This window comes from Poromitra crassiceps (assembly GCF_964638095.1).
Source record: "Poromitra crassiceps genome assembly, chromosome: 3".
In the NCBI taxonomy this organism is placed as follows: domain Eukaryota; kingdom Metazoa; phylum Chordata; class Actinopteri; order Beryciformes; family Melamphaidae; genus Poromitra; species Poromitra crassiceps.
The window spans coordinates 22538298-22559525 of NC_139625.1; the positions used below are offsets into that span (position 1 = coordinate 22538298).

Consider the following 21228-nt stretch of genomic DNA (forward strand, 5'->3'; position numbering starts at 1 on the left):
CTCCTCCCCCATCTTCCACCTGCTACTTTTTCCACCAAGTTTGCACAATCTTAAAATAGCAGCGGCGCTCTAAACAACATGCTCCATTTCAGCCCCCGAGCGAAAGGGGGCCCCGTCATAAATCAAAACTGCCGCATTCGTGACGGTTCGGGAGCGAGCGGGGAGCCGGGCTCAAATTTGCATTTGATGCAGTCGGCCGCTGTTTTTAGGTAAATCTCTGGCGCTGCAGAGGCCCTGCGATGACACGCGCGGGCGCCTGGCTTCCAGCGGGACTTCGCTGATGCCATCGGAGCGTGAGGTTGTAGAAAGATTCAGCTCAAGTAGGGATCTGTATAAAGTGATACGGATTCAAAGGAAATGCAGTCTTTTATCCTGATCCGTAAGGGGAAACGGCTCTACTGATGTTTAGTGTGAGGTTTGTCATTTAGCGATGTCCTACATTAGCGATGCACCGATACTGCTTTTTTCACACCAAGTATAAGTGTTTGCATTTCGGTATTTGCCGATACGGAGTCCGATATGAGTACTTAATTAGGGGTCGAACAATATGATTTTTATTTGTTTGTTGAAATGCCTATGTTTAATTAAAATAAACTTTTCAACATTATGGGTTTTAGTCCTTTTCTTTAGTTTATGCATCGGTAATCTCTAATATCTATTTTATATTGCTGTGAAAACATCAACACATTTCTCCTTCAAAACAACTGTATTTATTCAAGTTTCTCGATAAAACGAAATTTTACAAAATTACATTTTGAACACATCATGATTGCCCAATACTCATTTTTGCTGAGTAGAGCTTTAACACATCAATACAACCTAACGAAGTGAAACTGCCATTGGAGAAATAGGACTTTGTAATAATCAGTGAATTTCCGTTACTGCAACAGCGATCATAAAGACAATATGGATTCTACTGGACATGTATTGGGAAAATCTAGTAAGCCTTTGCTTGTTCCACAACACAGTTTTGTTTGCTGCCCTCCTCACAAAAAGTGCTCCAGGCAGCGTTTTTCCACGCAAAACACGCTATGTGTGAACAGCCAAGCTTCTCTGCAATGCTGTTAGCTGTGAGCCTGTTTCACTTTTCACGTTAACCTCGGTGCGGGTTGTATCAGTAGTTTTGCAAGTGCGACGACAGTAGGCCTACATGAGCACAGTATCGGACCGAGCATCCCGACTCTACAGTATATCATGGGAAATAATCCATCTTTGATGTGGTTTGTGTGACTCCTGTGGGAGAAATCCCTTTCATTTCTTGATGAAGAACCTGGTGATGTCCGACGAAACCTTGGAGGCCGCTCGACTTCTCTTCATCTGGCTCCGCTCTTTGGCCTGCTGGCTCGTTCTCTGCGTAGGAGGAGACATGAGACGACGTATTGAGGTCAAACCTGCAGCCGACGCTGGAAACAACAGATCGATCTGTTGAGAATCTCTAGATTAAAGTGTCTGGGTGGCGGCGTAAACATTTAAAAGGACCCTGCCCTGATCGGAATGTGCGGGCGCTCAGTGCATCAGTTTGGTTTCTATGTGTCAAGGTGTGAAGAAGGGACACCTCCGCTGAGGGAATGTGAGCTGACTTGGAAGTAAAGCACATATCCGTTTGGTGTTTTAAGGACAGGAATCGTCCATGTTTGTGAAATACTGACTTGAGGAAATTTCAAGTAGTAACATTTTTCTGAGACAGATATATAGCCTTTTGGAATGAATGCCATACATCTATATGACACATAGCCACATCACATCATCTCATTAGTGGCAATATACAGCTTTGTGAGAGACGCCGCAACTTTTGATCAATGTGTTTGAGCGTGTATAACATTATTAGCGTGATATACGATCCTCGACATGAGTGATGGGCCTTGCTTTTCGTTTCGGGGGGTTAGGGTTAGGTCCGCACACTGTGGACGCTGAATGTTGCACAACATACAAATTGCGTTGGCCTCTTGAGCTCTTTGGCTTTGACGCCGGTGTTATGGTGGTTATTAGTGCGGTGATGGATGCGCTATAGGTGGGGTGTGGACGTACACTTCTGTGGCAGACGGTGCAGAGGGTCTGCAGGTTGTCCAGCGAGCACTGGCCTCCTCCACTGTAGACCGGCCGGATGTGGTCCACCTGCCAGAAGTCTCCTTCCACCGGGGCACGGATCATCTCATTCAGCTACACACACACACACACACACACACACACAGAGAGGCAGACACGCAGCGCGCACACACACACACACACACACACACACACACACACAAACACACAGTTTCTTAATTTGGATTTTCAATTAAGGACAAACACAAGTCACAAGCCACAATTAGGGGTGTAACGATACACTCAACTCACAGTTGATGTGATTCACGATACTGAGTTCATGATACGATTTTCTCACTATTATTATTATTATTATTTTTAACAAAATGAGATTGCAGACAAATTATGACTGAAAAACATTCCTTTAATTATTTCTGAGACAAAACCCACAAAATACTTTATTTTTTGTATATTTGCTTTATCAAATTAAATACGGTAATCTTTTTCTTTCTTTCTGAGGTAGGGTATAACCGCAAAACACAAACTTTGCAATGAATGCATATATAATTTTCTTTGTAAAAGAAAAACTGGGGGGGAAAAGCATTGCGATTCATTTTTCATCTGTCGCTTTCCAGACCACCATTGTAAATAAGAATTTGCTCTTAATGACTTGCCTTTTGTTATTATCATTTCATTTGTAAACTGTAAATGTATGTACCGTATGTACATTTTATCTGCACTTTTGCCAGGAAGAGTAGCGACCACAGTCGTGGAAGCTAATGGGGATCCAAATAAACAGAAACAGAAACAGAAACTTGCCTGGTGAAATAAAGGTCATATAAATAAATACAATCTCACGATTTGAATCTTGACCCATTTGCATCGATTTGTAAATATCTCGTGATGTACTGTTCCACCTCTAGTCACAATGTGATATGTAAAACCATGACCACCCTGTTGTCCTGTAGTGTAGACAGACACACAGGCAGGTTATAAAACATTCACAGAACAAGTAGGGATAGGGGGTGGATATGTCTTTTTCGTAGCTTTGTAGTAGCTGCCTATGATGGCGGACACAGAGCAGTATTTAACTAGATGTTCTGCACCTTCTCTTTTCCTTCAGTCCAGTATCTTGTGCACATGCCCTAAACTGCCAAAGATGAATCCGCATTGTATCCGCATGCACCAACGGCTTCTGCTAGTGGTTGGTATTTTAATAGTTTACAGCTGAAGCAAGTGTCCATGTAAGTACAGTATCAAAAGAACAACCACTTTCCAAAATAGGAACAGTCTTGGTGGTTCCATTAATCATGACGACACATCTGCAGTGTTAGGAGAGCTCTTAAAACACACACACACACACACACACAGACACACACACACACACACAAACACGGAGCATCTTCGCGCAAACATTGGGTATTTTCTGCTGTAAATCACCGTAACAAGCTTTAATTACACTGCCCTCCCAAAGCATCCATCCACCCTGAAGTGAATTCTTTGAGCTGTGATGTCTTCAGCACAGCAAAGTCTGTCTCCCATCCTCCCGTGACCTCAATTGTGATTTGATGGCGCACACTCGCCCATGCACACACCCACTCATCTGTACACAGTACACACGCACACACACATACTGTACACACACACACACACGCGTGCGTGCGAATGCATGCACACAACTCAGTCAGATTAAACTAATTTTCACACAGCGGGGGCACTTCTGTACTGCGCTTCACAATAAAAGACAATCAAATGAAATGAGCCTAAGCCCCGTGTGCAGTATACATGACAGCAAGGCATATGAAAGAAAGCCTGAGCAGGGAACGACTGCACAAACCAGACTGTGACAAAGGTCTCTCTGTACTCCACCGCTTCCATACATGCAAACATCTTCGTTGAAGACTGGACCGGCTACATCAAATCAAACGACACTATGATAGTTGAGTTCCTATCAGCTGTCTGATGCCTTGGCTACATACATACATGACAATATTTCTGTGGCATATATAGGCCTATTTGTGGGTTGTATGGGAACTTGAGTGGATACATGGAATCTGACAAAGATATACACACAAAAGTGTAAAAACAGAGCAAAACAGTTCATAACATGCTAGCAGGGTACAGACTCATAAATTCACACCCAAACCTTGTCATTTTAGATTACATGCATACTAATATTCCCTTAATATTTTGGATTTACAAGTATTACATTTGCTTTTTTGATTGTTTTTCTCAATCACTTAGATGCATTTCCTGACACTCTAAACCTCATTTTCTAAACAGTGCTTCACAACCGCACGCCGTTAAGGTAATTGGCCTTAATGGTCCCAAATGAAAAACACTAAATGCAATTGTTATTATAATGTGTGTAGATGCAATTCTTATTCAACTATGACATGCCAGTCAGATCATTGTATTTTTCTCAATCGGCGAAGTACATTTCCCGCTCGCTGTGACACAGCTGTTCATTGGGTAAATCATTGCATGCAAAATACTATGTACAATGAACATTGGGAATTATTTTCAGCATGGAGGGTGAAGGTGTACTAGGGCTTTTCCAATGACCGTTGGCCGCGCTGCGCCATGCCATACTGATTTCAGTTTCCATCAGAGATGGGAAACGTAAACACATTCGTTGTTTACTAAAGTAGAAATACAGTTACTTGTGTAAAAAACACTCTGGTAAAAGTAGAAGTACTGATTCAACATTTTTCCTGAAGTAAAAGTTAAAAATTACAGGCTCTGAAATGTAATCAAGTATAAAAGTAAAAAGTATTTCTACCGGCTGTTTCTGTACAAGGCTAACCAAACCTCATGTCATATTAAGATAAAATTACTTTCAAAAGCCTTTTTATTTTGGAAGTAACGGCTGGAGGTGTTGTGTAGTTGTCGTTGCTAGCTTGATGTTGCAGCATGAGCAAGTCCAGTGCAGCCAGAACGCAGAATTACAGTATGGAGTATGGAGTATATAATTACGGTAAACGGAAGAGTCAGTCACCGACACAACAAAGTAAAACAACACATTTTGTCGGCTTTTCCAGCTAGTGCTCTGTGTTTATTGCCTTTGCTGGTGCTGGCTTGTGCTTGGCATCCCATACTGTGTGGATTATAGATATGGAAATGGACAATTAACGTGCACGTCCCGTCAGGGAAACCTGTGCATGCACGCTGAATTGACTGACAAACGCCCGGGCCCCGGTGTGAGATTAGCAGAGCGGGGTTTGGTTATAATGTTACTGTCTGTGTTTGCCACCCTGTCAGAGCCAGCTCTCTGTCAGGGGGAGAAGGCAGGCGGAGGGCAGCGGCGATCACCGAGGACAAACAGAGCAATTTTAACATACAGAAAGTTAACTCCTTATTTTACAGGGGCATTAAAAGCCCCCATCATCCCAATTCCATGGGTAATTTTAGATTTTCTACAGCTCTCCAATTATAGGAGGATTGGCTACAGGTGGTGTATGCTGATGGCCTTTAATCTCTGGTCCTGGATTTGTTTGAAACACCGTCACTGAAGAACTTAAATCGAGGAAATGAAAATACTGTAAATAAACAGACACTCCCTCGAGTCAGTTTTGGTGGAGCACAAAGTCCTTCATCACTTGTGTTAGTGGTAGGAAGTGGACTTGGTTCATGCGATGTGTGCCCAGCGCTTGGCGGATCCAGATCCGACACACGTGCGCCAGACTGCGAGAACATCTCTTGGCCTCCAGAAAGACCCTGAGAGCCTATTATATTATTATTGCTGAGTTGGAATTAGCAGCTGGCTTCCAAGAAAAACATATTATTCCTAGTAACTACTGCCTCTTGTTGACGACGGCCGGGTGAGCTAGAACAACAGGACTGGCTGTTAAATTAGGTCATTTGTCAAAAGGGTCAAGAAACTAGCATCTTTCAGTGTACCTGTTAGCTTACTAGCTAGCTAACTTTGTTTAAGAACACAGATAGCCCGTATTTGTGGGTAGCCTACATGGACATAGGGATGTGGGAGAGTGGGTTATTAATGTTAATTAATATTCCTTACTGGCTGGCCTTCCTGCATCCACATTCAAACCTCTCCAAATGATTCAGAACGCAGCAGCACGCATCATCTTCAACCAGCCAAACAGAACCCACGTCACACCCCTCCTCATCTCCCTCCACTGGCTCCCAGTGGCCGCCAGAATCCAGTTCAAGGCCCTAACCCTTGCATACAAAACCCTGACAAATACAGCCCCAACCTACCTAAACTCCCTCATCCAACCCTATGCCCCGTTCCGTCCACTACGTTCCGCTACTGAGAGATTCCTTTCACTTCCACCACCCAATTCACTCACCAGGCTCTTCTCCTCTGTTGTTCCCCGGTGGTGGAATTAACTACCGGTACCTAACCCTGTCCGTACCGCTGACTCCCTTACTACATTCAAAAAAAGACTTAAGACTCACTTATTTCAGGTCCACTTCCGTACTGACGCACTTGCACAAATTCATCTCACAGGCACTTTTTCAATGCACTGATTGCACATCCAATAGCACTTTAGATTTTACTATGTTCTAGATTATTCTGGTACTGTGCATACTGTATATTGCTTGTATTGTTTCTTTTTTATCTTTGTTGTACGTCGCTTTGGATAAAAGCGTCTGCTAAGTGAAATAAAGTAAAGTAAAGTAATGTCAAAATCCAGTATCCAGAATAGTGGGTATATTGTAAATGTAAGCAGTGAACCTAATATTAACGTCTTTTTGTCTTGTTTTCTTAGCCTGTCATGATGTTAGCCATATACGTTTACATTTGGCTCCAGTTTCTATAAACTGTATAACTTGTGATACGAATGCACAAAATTCCTCTTTTCATGGAGTACTGTACACTGACTAGGTGAATCTAGGTAAAAGCCAATATCCTGTCCTTTCTCCCATCTTACTGATATCCTGTATTATATACTGTACAAAGGAGATGTAGTAACAAAGTAGATGTAGTAACAACATTACTGGGGCGGTATCAGCTCAGGAGGTAGAGCTGTCGCCTGGGAATCGGAAGGTTCCCGGTTCGAGGCTGGCTCCTCCCGGTGGCGTGTCAAAGTGTCCTTGAGCAAGACACTGAACCCCTAACTGCTCCCGACGAGCAGTTAGCGCCTTGCATGGCTGCTGTTGCTGTGTGAATGTGAGTGTGAATGGGTGAATGTGAGGTATTCATGTAAAAGCACTTTGAGTAGTCAATAGACTATATAAAGTGCACTCTATAAATACAGTCCATTTACCATTTACCAACAAAGTTGCGCAGAATAATTTTACGACAGTTGAGATGTGGATTCTGCAAAGGGGGCTGTAACTCAATATCAGGAAGATGTAATATTTTGTACATTCAGTGCCCAGACAGGCATAAAGAGCATTGCTAGTACATTAACTGCACCCTGCCAGTACCTGGATGGCCCCTAGGTACATTATCTATAATATAGGGCCAGATTATGACAGGGAACACTGTGACCTGGAAATTGTACCAGTAGGTACGTTCTCATTGCTTGCTGGCACTGGGTGTGTCTGGCATCTGAACAAAATTGTCGCATCTGAGGGGAGAGATGGAACAAGAGAGAGTAAAAGAAAGAAACTGAAAAGACAGAGCAAGCAAGTGACTGGAAGAAGACGGAGAGAATTAGACAGTGAATCAGAAAGAGATGCTGAAAGAGGGAGAGGGAGAGAGATAGAAAGAAAGAGATAGAACAATAGAAAGAGAGAAACCCTGTGGGAAGAGTTTGGGGCCAAAAATCCATTCTCCCTCTTGGAGTGTTACTCTGCCGTCAAGCGGCGAGCTGGAATGGATTCCAACAGACACACACACATACACACACACGGGCGCGCTCACGCGCGCACGCACACACACACACACACACACACACACACACACACAAAACACGCCTGTTCACAAGGGCAGGTGTCAGTGCGTCTGCACACACACACACACACACACACACACATCACTGAGCCACCAATGTCACCTAGCCAGAACCTGCTACTGTACTAACACTGTATAGATTTCCCCTTCAAGGCACGCATGCATGCGCGCGCGTGTGCACACACACACACACACACACACACACACACACACACACACACACACACACACACACACACACACACAGGGGTATCTATACAAAGACACACACACTAAAGACCCCAATGCACACCAAAAGACAAACAACCGAAATACACACGCCAAAGGAGCAGAATACAAACCTAAAAACACACCAAGAAGACTCCCCCCTCAAAGACATACACACCAAGATACCCCACACCAATCAAGACTAGGTCAAAACCTTGTATCCGTAAGGTCACTCAGCCTGGAGTAACTTCCGGTGTTGTTGCTACGCAACGCTGGGGATACGAGGCTCGTTCTCTTACGGGAGAGGGTTACGCCCACTGACGCCAAACTCAATACAAAAACCTGTCTGTTTTACTGTTGTCTTGCTTGTCACTAAGTGTGCCTGACTGCTATAACATGACTTTAAACCTGTTATTAATCAGTGGGGTCTTTTGTAATATGCGGGCTAAAAACCGAAGCTCAGACCACGTACGCATCTTGTTTATTTACAAAATTCACATCTGCACTCATTCTTGTGAATGAATGAATATGAATGAATATGGCTGGACTGTGTATGGGTGTGCCACGCCCGACCAATGATGATAACTCACACACTCACTCACTCAGTCCCGTTTATAGGGCACCGCGTTGCGGCCCAGCCGAAAACATACGCCCCCCATTACACACACACTTAAACACCCAACTAAATGCACACGCACAAGACTACCCCTAAAATACATACACACCAAAAAATACACACATCCCAAAGACCTCCGCAAGAAGAATCAAATACGCTTATACACACACGTGCACGCACACACGAAGACGCCCCCACCCCCGACTACACACAGCAGACCCCCCAGTATGAACCAGCTGCTGCTGAGCCTATAATCTCGGGGCTCCTCCACCGCCACTGCGTCTTATCACGAGGCTGAGTTTGTTTCCTCCAAAGCCCGACGCATCGATCGCCAGGGCTGCTGCTGCTGCTGCTGCTGCTGCTGCCGGCGGCGCTGAGAGAGAGGGGGGGGGGGTGTTGGGGTGTTGGGGGGGTCTTTGCAGGATAAACCAACCAAATCAAACAGGCTTACTGGTCGAGGTCTGGCACTGGGAGAAGAACAAAATCAATGGGCCCAGCAATCCATTTTACTGGGAGCTAGCTCCTTAGAGTGCAGATCAACCTGCCTGTGTGTGTGTGTGTGTGTGTGTGTGTGTGTGTGTGTGTGTGTGTGTGTGTGTGTGTGTGTGGGAATGAGTACGAAGCACCCCGAGCACACGCAGGCAAATTCCAAAACGACTGTGTAGGGACTAGGGAGAGTGATATTAGTTGACCCTGAAAGCATGCAACCCCCTTGGGTTTTTGTGTAAATTACAGGATTTCATATTTTAATTCTAATGTGCTGCTGATACGTCAAAAAGAAGACCACTTAGGCTAAAGTATGTGGAATGACCTAAGTTCTGATCCATAAATGAAAGCCCGCCCTCCTCTGGCCTGCCGTCTGACCTGTTTGAGTGACAGCTGGGCGAGCCAGGTGTTGTGCAGCATGTCCTTGCGCTGGGCTGGCGGGGCGTCGCGGACCCTCAGGAACAGCTCGTGGGCGTGGAGGCCACAGTGCTGGCAGACGCCCTGCTCCGCCTCCAGCACCCGCGAGCGCATGAAGCTCTGACTGGAGCGCAGCTGGAACTCCTCCTGACACCTGCGGGCGGGGAAACATGGGAAGAAGGTCTGAGAGCGGAGCGGGTTGTGAGGTCGATGGAGGGAAACCAGAAGATTCTGTACAGTCGCATCATGGTGCGTTCATGGCGATGCCCTATTATGACCTAACTGATGAAGTGTTGTCATCCAAATTCATTGGCACCCAAGAAAAGCATTGTGGGAGTTACTATGAGGAAGTACAATCTTCAGAAACACCTCTTTTTCAACTTTCAAAGTACTCGATTCCTAGGCTCGCCCGCTGCGCGGGCTCGTCCGCCCTGCAGCTCGCATACACAAACATTGCCCACTTGCTCCCTTTTAATATAGATAGAGTGAGGTGCCTCACCCGAGGGGGGAGTTCCGGGGTTGGACAGTTGAAGCCAATGCGGAAGTACCAAAATATGCAGTACCTCGAATGGCCACTTGAGGCTGGCTCCAAAAGTGAGTAAATCCCCAATGACCCCCATGTTAAAATGCCAGACTTTACAGCAGAAATAAACACATTTACAGCCTGGTCCAATAAACGGTTTTGGTCTCTATAGTTAATTTCCCCTTTCATGACAACTGTACGGGGTGAATTTTGATATACAGTAACTCACCTGTTTGGACTAAAATAGACGATAAAAAAAGACTATGTTTTGGGCATGATTGGTGATAGTCTTATAAAGTCCTCACAAGTCTGTAGAAAATCCATTGTGTTTGTGTGTTTGGCGACAGCACCGTGACTTTACGGTCTTCTGAAGGTCTAACAAGGATATTTAACTGTACAAGCTACTGACTGATCTGAGAACGCCTTTTCTTTGTAGTCTTCTTCAGACAAGCCCCAAGCTCCATTTCATAAAATTTAAACCAATGCGGAAGTACCAAAAACTGCAGTTCTTCGAATGGCCACTGGCTCTAAAAGTGAGTACGGTAAATGTCCATAGAACCCCCCATGTTAAAATGCCTGACTTGACAGCATAAATATATTTACGGTTTTGGTCTATACTGTAGCTAATTTCACCTTTCATGCCAACTGTACAGGGGGCGATTTGTTTTTAAATATAACTCACCTGTTTAAAGTAAAACAGATGATAAAAAAGACGGGCGTGATTGACAGGTCGCCTGTCCAGTAATCGCGTAGCTCGCCGGTCACAGACCAATAGCAGGCGATGCTGCGGCTCTTCTCGTCCAAATTTGACGTCACTTCTGGCTCCAATTAATCAAGATGGCGACGCTCACAATCGCAAAACTGGGGGCTTCACAATGAGGAGTCCACAAAGCGATGGGTGACATCACACTCACTCACTACTACGTCTTTCGTCTTCAGACAACAGAATCCGAAACATAGCAAACACACGATACAATTAGCAGGCCAAGCAATGAAAATCAGTTGATGCGTTGTGTTGCTTTACACAGAATTCAGCTTCTTAAAGCCCCGAGTATAATTGAATTTACTTAGGTGCCAGATGGGTGGGCTTTGGCACTGAGGACAGCGAGTGCCAGGAAGTTTAGGCAGTCACAGCAAACTATTTGAAAGTAGATTTAATGTACTTTCCTCTGATTGAAAACCAAACCTAAGACTGCCTGAATTGTCCCGGTGCTGTAAACCCCACCCATCTGGTGCTCCAAGCAGGGTAAAACAAATGCCAAGATTTATACGCATCTGCTATTTTTGACACAAGTCTACTGGGAATGAACACGGCGAGTTCCATGCTTTTCACAACTTTCTGTGCAACCCAAACTTTCCAAAGAGCTGTAAATTTCCAATTCATTCTTTAGACTTCTATACACCTGCGTGGGGGAACCTGCCAGTTATAATTCCGATGTACCGGCAGCTGCTATTCTATTTAACCCAAGTCTATGTTTCTATATATGTATGACAGACACTCTAGTGTACATCCAGGACTGCTACTGCTAACACTTCTCCAGGACCCTGCGTCCAGTCCACTACGTACTTGTGACTGCAGAATCGGGTGTCCCAGGGCCCACCGGTGGCAGAGCAGGCCTGCTGGCAGGACAGACACAGAGGGACACCCTGGCTGTCGACGGCCTGCAGGTAGCCCGACTCCGATGATGATGGGGGATCTGGGACCTCTGACGGGTGCCGGTCCCCCCCCGCACCGTCCTGTCTGCAGAGAAACACAGAGAAAATCCATTCCATTTAACCAACACTGCTGGAGCAAAACAGCCCCTCGGGGATCAATCAGGGACATGAGATGAAAGAATAAAAAAACAAAAACATCAGCCAACTGCCTACAATTACTTAACATACTGTATGCTAAAGCTATCTAGTGGAAACTTAGAGATGATTTAGGTTCTAATCCTCTTGTCAGATATTGGATAAAGTGTCCAAGGCAGCTCTCAAGAAGTCGATGTAGTCTTTTTTTTTCCTCTCTCTGATTTTTCTCCCATCGTCTAACCCTGCTGTCCCGGTTGTTGCTCCACTGCCTCTGCCGATCCGGGGAGAGTTGTAGACTAGCACATGCCTCCTCCTCCGATACATGTGCAGTCGTCAGCCGCTTCTTTTCACGACAGCGAGGCAGAGGGGTTTCACGGGTAGGACGTAGCCAGTGGGAGGATCACGCTATTCCCCCCAGGTTCCCCTCCCCCCCCAAACAGGCGCCCCGACCGACTGGAGGAGGCGTTAATGCAGCGACTAGGACTCTACCCCACCGGCTTCCCACCCGCAGACACGGCCAATTGTGTATGTAGCAATGTCTGTAGCAAGTGCTTTTGTCGATGTAGTATTTTAAAAAACTTGATGAAATTTAGAGTTGTTCCAATACCAATACCAGTAAGCAATGCCTCCCGTACTGCCTAAAATGCTGATACCACTTAACCCCCACAAAACAGTGGTTTCACCCACATAAAAATGATGTTTTCCCTGAAATCAAAGGGTTAACCTGAGGCGGGGCCATAGAGCAATGATAGCAAGCAATCATATCACCATATAGGGTTAGTAGTTTACATCTGTAAAAAAAAAAACACAATGATATGTACGTGTGTGTGTGTGTGTGTGTGTGTGTGTGTGTGTGCGCGTGTGTGTTTATGTATGTATGTATGCATGTATGTATGTATGTATGTATGTATGTATGTATGTATGTATACATATACTGTATATATATATATATATTATATACTGTATATATATATATATATATATATATATATATATATATATATATATATATATATATATATATATATAAACACACTGGTATCAGATTGGTACTACTCAGTATTGACCGATACGCAAGTTCGGGTATCGGAAAGGAGGAAGGAATTTTTTTTATCGGAAGATGTCTAAAATTGGGATGTATTTTATTGCTTTTGATTCAGGCACCATGGAGGAGCTGAGAAGACTGCGACATATTTTTTTACCGTTTGTACACTAAGGCTGCTTTCTCACTGGGAACGATTGCTTTCGTTCCGTTCTGTTCCGTTCCACACCCGGGAATGATTGCCCCCCCCCTCTCCCCTGCTGGTCAGCTTTCACATTACAACATTTCTTCCGCGCTCGGGAAACGGAACAGAGTGCACTTGCATCATCAACTATGCCTGCAGTGTATCCTTGCTCCATGTGTTGTCTATGAGGTTCGGAACGGTTGGCTTTCACACTCGCAAGTGTTCCGTGCCCGGGCACGCCAAAGCGCTCCCCAGACCACCTTTTCAAGTGGGTCCTGTCACGGTTCCCGGTTGCGCACCCGGTCACCGAAACGTGCAAAAAACGGAACGCAACGTTCACACTCGTCAAATGTTCCGACACTGGGGTCAATTTGGGGACAAGTGTGCTTGGGAACTGTACCTGGGCGCCAGTGAGAAAGCACCCATAGCTGCACAAACAAGTTAGTCTAATCCATTTCCAATCTCTAAACCAAGGACCACATTCAATGTAACGCAAAGTTCATTCAACATCACACTCACAGCACACAATCCAATATATATTCATGCAATAAGGAAAATGTGTGCTTGCTGCGTGAGTGGAGGGACATATGGCTGGTGTGCATGCATATGAAATGTGTATGTGCTCCGCACGTGCACATGGGGACGTGTTCGTGCAAAAAACGTCCCGCATGTGTATGTGCCCGTCCTTTTGGCAGAGGACGACGAGTTTGGGCGCTTGCCATGGTCCCACCAGGGTGCTAGAGTCACGTTGGGGAGGACAGATGGACTAAATTCTCTTCTCCGTCCCCACGGTTCACAACACACAGAGTGAGAGAGAGAGAGAGACAGAGAGAGAGAGAGAGAGACAGAGAGAGAGAGAGAGAGAGATTTTAATAATTAAAATGGAGAAGAAAACCTTCTTAAAAAAGGACCCTCACTGCTTCAAGGGAGGATTATGGATACCAAAAATTGGAAGCACCAATGCAATGGATGCTGTGCCAATAGAGCCTAGTGCCTGAAAGAGAGGCTGAAATAGACTTTTTACTAGTATGTCCAAACTGGGCACGGGGGAAACATTCTGCTAAATTGGAGAAATGTGATTCAAATTGTTCAGTACATTCCTCTCATGTGTAGAGAGGCCACAGCAAGACATGGAGCTTGTTGCTGAACTTATTAGAATGGAGAAAACCTCAATCATAAATATCATACTAAAATGCATGTATTTTATTCAATTGGGTTAAATGAACATATACAAGGCATATTATTTACAGTATGCTTTTGCCAAGATACTTCACAGACTTTCGTATAGATGCTTTCCCATGTGTGTGTGTTTCCATAGCAATAGTCTCTGCATGGGGGTGAGTTGGCCCTTGCACCTCACCGGGGGATTGTATTATGGTCTGTGCCAACTGTACAAAGCACGCTCTTTGAGCCTCTCCCACAAGGTGCACACACAGAGATCTCCATGGAGACAACCAAGGTATGGAGGATGAAAATGCACTCGCTCCCGGAGGAGAAAACACACGTGTGAAGGTCCAGCCACCTTCATCTCTGACCTCGTCTTCAAAAACCACAAGAAAAAATGTGCATCTATCTTCAGGGGCAGATTTTTCATTGGTAAAACGTGCAAGAAACCACAATATTTTTCAGGAGATGTCTGAAATCAAGAGCTAATTTAAGACATTTTAACCCTTTTTCAGAATGTGCAGACAACCTTGATCCATACACTTTCCGGCCCTATCCATCTATTGACCCACCCACCGTCCCTCCATCCTACCTCTCGGGACCAGGTGGTGTCAGTGACGACGAGGCGGACCTCCGCTTGGTGAAGAAGTTCTCCTTGGTGACCAGCCGGACGCTGCCCCCCTCCTGCTGGGCCTTGCTAAGGGAAGCCTGGGCCACGTCTCCTCTGTCGAGGTACCTGGGAAGACGAGAGAGAGAGAGAGAGACAGAGAGAGAGGTGCAAAAGTGAGGGAGTGGAGGAACTGATTCTCGTGAGCAGTTGCAGCAGATTCCACCATTTCTTCCATGTTTCTTGGCACCAAACTGAGCTTAGGTGTACGCCGTCCTCTTCCTTTTATTGCTTATTTCATATTCTGTTTATGTGTGTGCGCTGATGTCCTATTTGTCTTTTTCACTTGCTGAATCCTATTGCTTTTGCTGCTGCGGCAATCTAATTTCCGCACAGGGATCATCAATCATCTAATCCAATCCAAAGTGTGGATGCTGCTCTACCTGGCCGGGTGTTAAATGGGCCTTGTAATCCACATGCTGGGTAGGTACGCAGGGCGGTAATTGTGTTAAACACTCAAGACGTCACTCAGGATTTCACTCCAAAAACAGGAGGTCATTTCAGCGACTGACATGTTTGTTCCATGCTGTAAGTAACCCTAATAACTAGCTAACAGGCTAAATCCAATACGCCATTTCAACTAGACAGTACAGCAGGTTGAGAAATACAGGGCCTATATTTACAGTATCATAAAAAAGAATAATCTCTGATTTGTGGTTAGTCTAAACCAGTGGTTCCCAAACCGGGGTGTGTGTACCCCTAGGGGTACGTGGAGCTACTACAGGGGGCACTTGAGAGAAAGGAGAAAATGGAAAAATGTAAGACTAAATCATGAAGATGGATAAAACGTAAAAATAAATCTCCTCAGGAGGCACTAATTGCAACTCATTCACTCATTTTGGAATGTTATATTCTTCAAAAGGTGATTATCATTTATTCATTGCATCATAATGCTAGTTTTCTAAGCAAAATGTTGTAGTTGGGTAAAGGGGGTACAAAATTGGATTCAGAAATCAGGGAAAGGGGGCACTGAAGGCAAAAAAGTTTGAGAACCACTGGTCTAAGCTAATGAAACAAAAACAGTAAGCCATCATTTTCAAATGTCTCATTGATAGCAGTGTACAGTAGCTATCTCATTTGCGACTGATATGGCTAAAAAGCAAGCTAGCCTTATCATCATCTTACCATGTCACTGCTCACTGGTGCTTTGCCTGGCCTCTGGGGCTGTGCTGGCTCTGAATCTGCTGCCTGCTGTTCTCATCTCAGCTGTCTGTCTCTCTTACTGGCCTCACTATGTTATGTTCAGCCATGCCATGGAAGTATTGTATCGTTATGTTCAGCCATGCCATGGAAGTATTGTGTATCGTTATGTTCAGCCATGCCATGGAAGTATTGTGTCGTTATGTTCAGCCATGCAAGGGAAGTATTGTGTATCGTTATGTTCAGCCATGCCATGGAAGTATTGTGTCGTTATGTTCAGCCATGCAAGGGAAGTATTGTGTATCGTTATGTTCAGCCATGCCATGGAAGTATTGTGTCGTTATGTTCAGCCATGCAAGGGAAGTATTGTGTATCGTTATGTTCAGCCATGCCATGGAAGTATTGTGTCGTTATGTTCAGCCATGCCAGGGAAGTATTGTGTATCGTTATGTTCAGCCATGCCATGGAAGTATTGTGTCGTTATGTTCAGCCATGCCATGGACGTATTGTGTATCGTTATGTGCAGCCATGCCATGGACGTATTGTGTCGTTATGTTCAGCCATGCCATGTAAGTATTGTGTATCGTTATGTTCAGCCATGCCATGTAAGTATTGTGTATCGTTATGTGCAGCCATGCCATGGACGTATTGTGTCGTTATGTTCAGCCATGCCATGTAAGTATTGTGTATCGTTATGTTCAGCCATGCCATGGAAGTATTGTGTATCGTTATGTTCAGCCATGCCAGGGACGTATTGTGTTATGTTATGTTCAGCCGTGCCATGGACGTATTGTGTTGTTTCTTGTTGTCATTCTGTTGTCACTGCTAGTACGGGCCATCCTCACTACCATCTCGGCACTCTGCATCTGCCTCCAGTGACTTTTTTAATTTCTTCCCCCCTCCTCACAGCTTTTCAGCAGCACCCTTACGATACGTGAGAGATGGGGACTTGGCCTTGAGTCGCAATTAAGTCACACACAGTGACTTGAGACTCTTCCTCAAAAGACTTGAGACTCGACTTGGACTCGAGAACAATCTTTATTTTTAGTTTTTGCTGCAATAACATCTATTAATAATAATGTCAACTAATCAATGCTAATACTATATGATAATAGATAAAGGAGTGAGGATAATACAGTACATTCTTTGAATTCCTTAGTTTTAGATATGCAGTGTTCTACAGTAAGCAGACCAGATGGCATGCAGCAGATGGTAGAAGGCTCATCCATAAATGACTTGGGACTTGACTTGGACTGGTGACCAAAGACTTGAGACTTGTCTCTCAAAGACTTGGACTTGTCTCTCAAAGACTTGAGACTTGTATCTCAAAGACTTGAGACTTGTCTCTCAAAGACTTGAGACTTGTCTCTCAAAGACTTGAGACTTGTCTCTCAAAGACTTGAGACTTGTCTCTCAAAGACTTGAGACCTAACTTGGACTTTAGCTCTCAAAGACTTGAGACCTAACTTGGACTCTAGCTAAAAGACTTGAGACTTGATTTGGACTCTAGCTCAAAGACTTGAGACTTGACTTGGAGTTGCAAAAAATGACTTGTGAGCATGTCTGCTATACGTTTGTTAGCATGTTTTTTTAATCCATTTGAACGCACCGATATACAGGCTATGGGTCAGGTTCATATTGACGTACAGCAATGTGATGTGGGGGAACAGCGATAGGAAAGGAGTGTGACTATTGAGTGTAGACCCATGTGGACCAAAGTGAACTGAAATGATTTGGTAGACCATAGCCTCATGATATTAAAGCGGCCCCGCCCCACCCCCATGCGGGCCAGTGACCCACAGCGCGGTGGGCCGGTCGATTAAGGCACATTTTCAACAGTTTTGTGGCCCAACTGTCCAGCGGCCCAGCAGGAAAACTCCCGGTACTCCCGACGGCCAATCCGCCCCTGCCCAGGCTTAACTGGGGTGTAATCCCAGAGAATTTCCACATCACTCAAATGTGTCACCAGGAGTAGCAGGTTAAAAACACTTGTTCAGTTTTTCCCCACACACAGAATTATTTTTCGAATGTATCTAATGGAGAGAAATGTATTATATCTAAGTCATTTCAGTCCAATGAGACCAAATCAATAGTCTAAATCTGTTGTTTGGAAAAGTATAGTTGGTGCTGGCAGTGGCAGCGGTGCCTCACTGGGGGGAGAGGGAGCAGAGGAAGAGCAAAATGGAGGAAAAGGGAAGGAGAGATGTAAGAGAGACAGGAGGTAAGGACTTTATGAAGGATACATGGCTGTGCGTCGCATGATGGCACATGGGTCATTTTACAGACAATTTCACATGATGTGTTAGGTAGTTGGATGATCAATGGTGTGTGTGTTTTCCAAGCACTCCGATGTTTGATGGCTGTGTCAATTCTCAAATTCATTTTGATGCACTCTTATTGCTGCCTGACAAATGGAGCAACTTTGCTCCCATTGAAATAAAAATCAATAATTGGGACATAGGCTTGTAGGCCCGTAAAATATGCTAGAAAAATAAATTAATCCTATTTAGCAGGAAGCAAAACATTAAAAGATTGATGAAAAATTGTGGTTACATGCAGAATATCTTAGCATTCTGAATGAATCAATTCCTTCAGACTAAAGATCCCAAATGAAGCATTTACGTGAATACTAATGGAGGCCTGGAATTAAGTGATTTTTTGATAAATACAAATTTATTGGAGCATCGCGGCCAAAATGTAGGGGACCAAGGCCAAAACCAATGGTTATTAAAATCCTTTTTTCAGTCATTTTTTCTCAACAAAAGAAATATATCCTAATAGAAAAATGCGCTGCAGTGTGATACTGCCCATAGCCTATGTCAGTGGTTCTCAACCTGTGGTACGGGTACCACTGGAGGGACGCGGGGCTCCCTCCCTCTCATACTTTCATATGGTGGCAATTTCTGAGGTGGTACTTGGTGTAAAATGGTTGAGGACCACTGGCCTATGCAAAAAATTACAGATGTCCCCTAAACACCTCACAGCATCTGCCTATCAGTAGTTGGTACAATTGATTGAGGTTCCCTAAATGCCTCATATGGACACATCACACATGTGCCCAGGTATGGACACATCACACATGTGCTCAGGTATGGACACATCACACATGTGCCCAGGTATGGACACATCACACATGTGCCCAGGTATGGACACATCACACATGTGCTCAGGTATGGACACATCACACATGTGCCCAGGTATGGACACATCACACATGTGCTCAGGTATGGACACATCACACATGTGCTCAGGTATGGACACATCACACATGTGCTCAGGTATGGACACATCACACATGTGCCCAGGTATGGACACATCACACATGTGCCCAGGTATGGACACATCACACATGTGCTCAGGTATGGACACATCACACATGTGCCCAGGTATGGACACATCACACATGTGCTCAGGTATGGACACATCACACATGTGCTCAGGTATGGACACATCACACATGTGCTCAGGTATGGACACATCACACATGTGACCAGGTATGGACACATCACACATGTGACCAGGTATGGACACATCACACATGTGCTCAGGTATGGACACATCACACATTTGCCCAGGTATGGACACATCACACATGTGCTCAGGTATGGACACATCACACATGTGCCCAGGTATGGACACATCACACATGTGACCAGGTATGGACACATCACCAGATCAGCAGGCTTTGCAAAGACCGTCCTGCAAGGCACTGTGCAAGGAGGCAGGAAACGGGGGAGACAAAAGAAAAGATGGGAGGATAACATCCAAGAATGGACTCAATTAAAACTCGTGAAACAGTGAGAGCTGCCGAGGACAGAGAGAGATGCAGAGAGCTTGTTGACAGATCGTCTGTGGTAACGACCCTCTGGGGTTATGGGATAGGTGAAGGTGAAATGCCTCATATGCAGGCTACTGCTAATGAAAGCGCTTTTTTGTGTGTGTGTGTGGTTTTTTACTGCTCTCGACCCGCTTCATTTTGCTATAATGTTATTTAAGCAATATCACACGAGAGGGAGTTGTACTCTAATATCGTCACGGCTGTGATTCGGTTGTAGCCGAGTGCTGAAGATAATCACAGCCTTGACGATATTAGAGTATAACATCACGACCTCGCGTGTGATGTTGCTTTTATACAACAGTTGTACAGCATAAACAAAGCTATTCATCAAGTAATAATAGCATTCTTTCAAGTCATTTGCGACAACAGATGATTTCTGTCTCCGCCAACAAAAACAGGTTCCTCAGGATTGCACTACCAAGTGTTGCCAACCAAGCAACAACAGGTAATCTTCCTGCCTGCAGTTTCCTGCCTGCAAGCTAGCTAAGCTAATGTTAGCTACTTGCTACCACAGACCTGGGTGCGAGTGGTGTTTGAATGCAGCCTAATCAAGGAAACGTTTAGAACAGCTGTGAAGCGGAGTGATATACACACAGTGAAGCGCCTGTGATGTTATCGTGAAATATCAGCATGGCTAGGATCCCTCTTGTCCAATCAAATTGGTCGGCCTAACTGTTGTATACTCTCTCTCTCTCTCTCTCTGTATATATATATATATATATATATATATATATATAAATGAGGAAATCTGCAACTTTCTTTTAAGGGCCATCAAAACAGGGCATTCAACTAAACTGGCCTGTGGGTAGTTACATTTTAGAAGGGACATTACAGCCACACACTGGGGAATCCTCGGCACTGGCGGCACAGTGGTTAACACTGTCGCCTCACAACAAGAAGGTCATGGGTTCGAATATCCACCCTGGTTCTTTCTGTGTGGCGCTTACATGCTTGCGTGGGTTTCCTCCCACAGTCTAATGATATGCTGTGTTTGTGTAGTAGTAGCCTATCACAATGTATATAATCTAGTAAAATGTGTAGTATGTATAAGGTGTATCATGTTATGTGAAGTAGTATACTGTGATGATGCTATGCAAAGCCCTTTGAGACATGCTTTTGTGACAAGGGGCTATAAACAAAACTGGACTGAACTGGCCGTTTGGCTGTGGTGTAATCCCTGCCCTGTATTACTAATAGTGACGATGATGATGATGATGATGTACTAGGGATGTTCATTTTGAAAAATTTCCATAATCGAAAAT

General features: G+C 44.6%; 1 protein-coding gene across 1 annotated transcript in view; it reads right to left on the reverse strand.

The window, feature by feature from the left end:
- Positions 1-834: 834 nt before the first annotated feature.
- The window catches only part of zranb3 (zinc finger, RAN-binding domain containing 3), a 115156-nt gene continuing 94762 nt past the window's right edge, over positions 835-21228 (reverse strand). The window contains exons 20-24 of the mRNA XM_083632952.1: positions 14914-15057; positions 11708-11881; positions 9579-9771; positions 2029-2160; positions 835-1350 (exon numbers count right to left, since the gene is read on the reverse strand). Coding sequence (XP_083489078.1) covers positions 1252-1350; positions 2029-2160; positions 9579-9771; positions 11708-11881; positions 14914-15057 — 742 coding nt within the window. The 3' untranslated portion in view covers positions 835-1251. The remainder of the gene's footprint in view (positions 1351-2028; positions 2161-9578; positions 9772-11707; positions 11882-14913; positions 15058-21228) is intronic.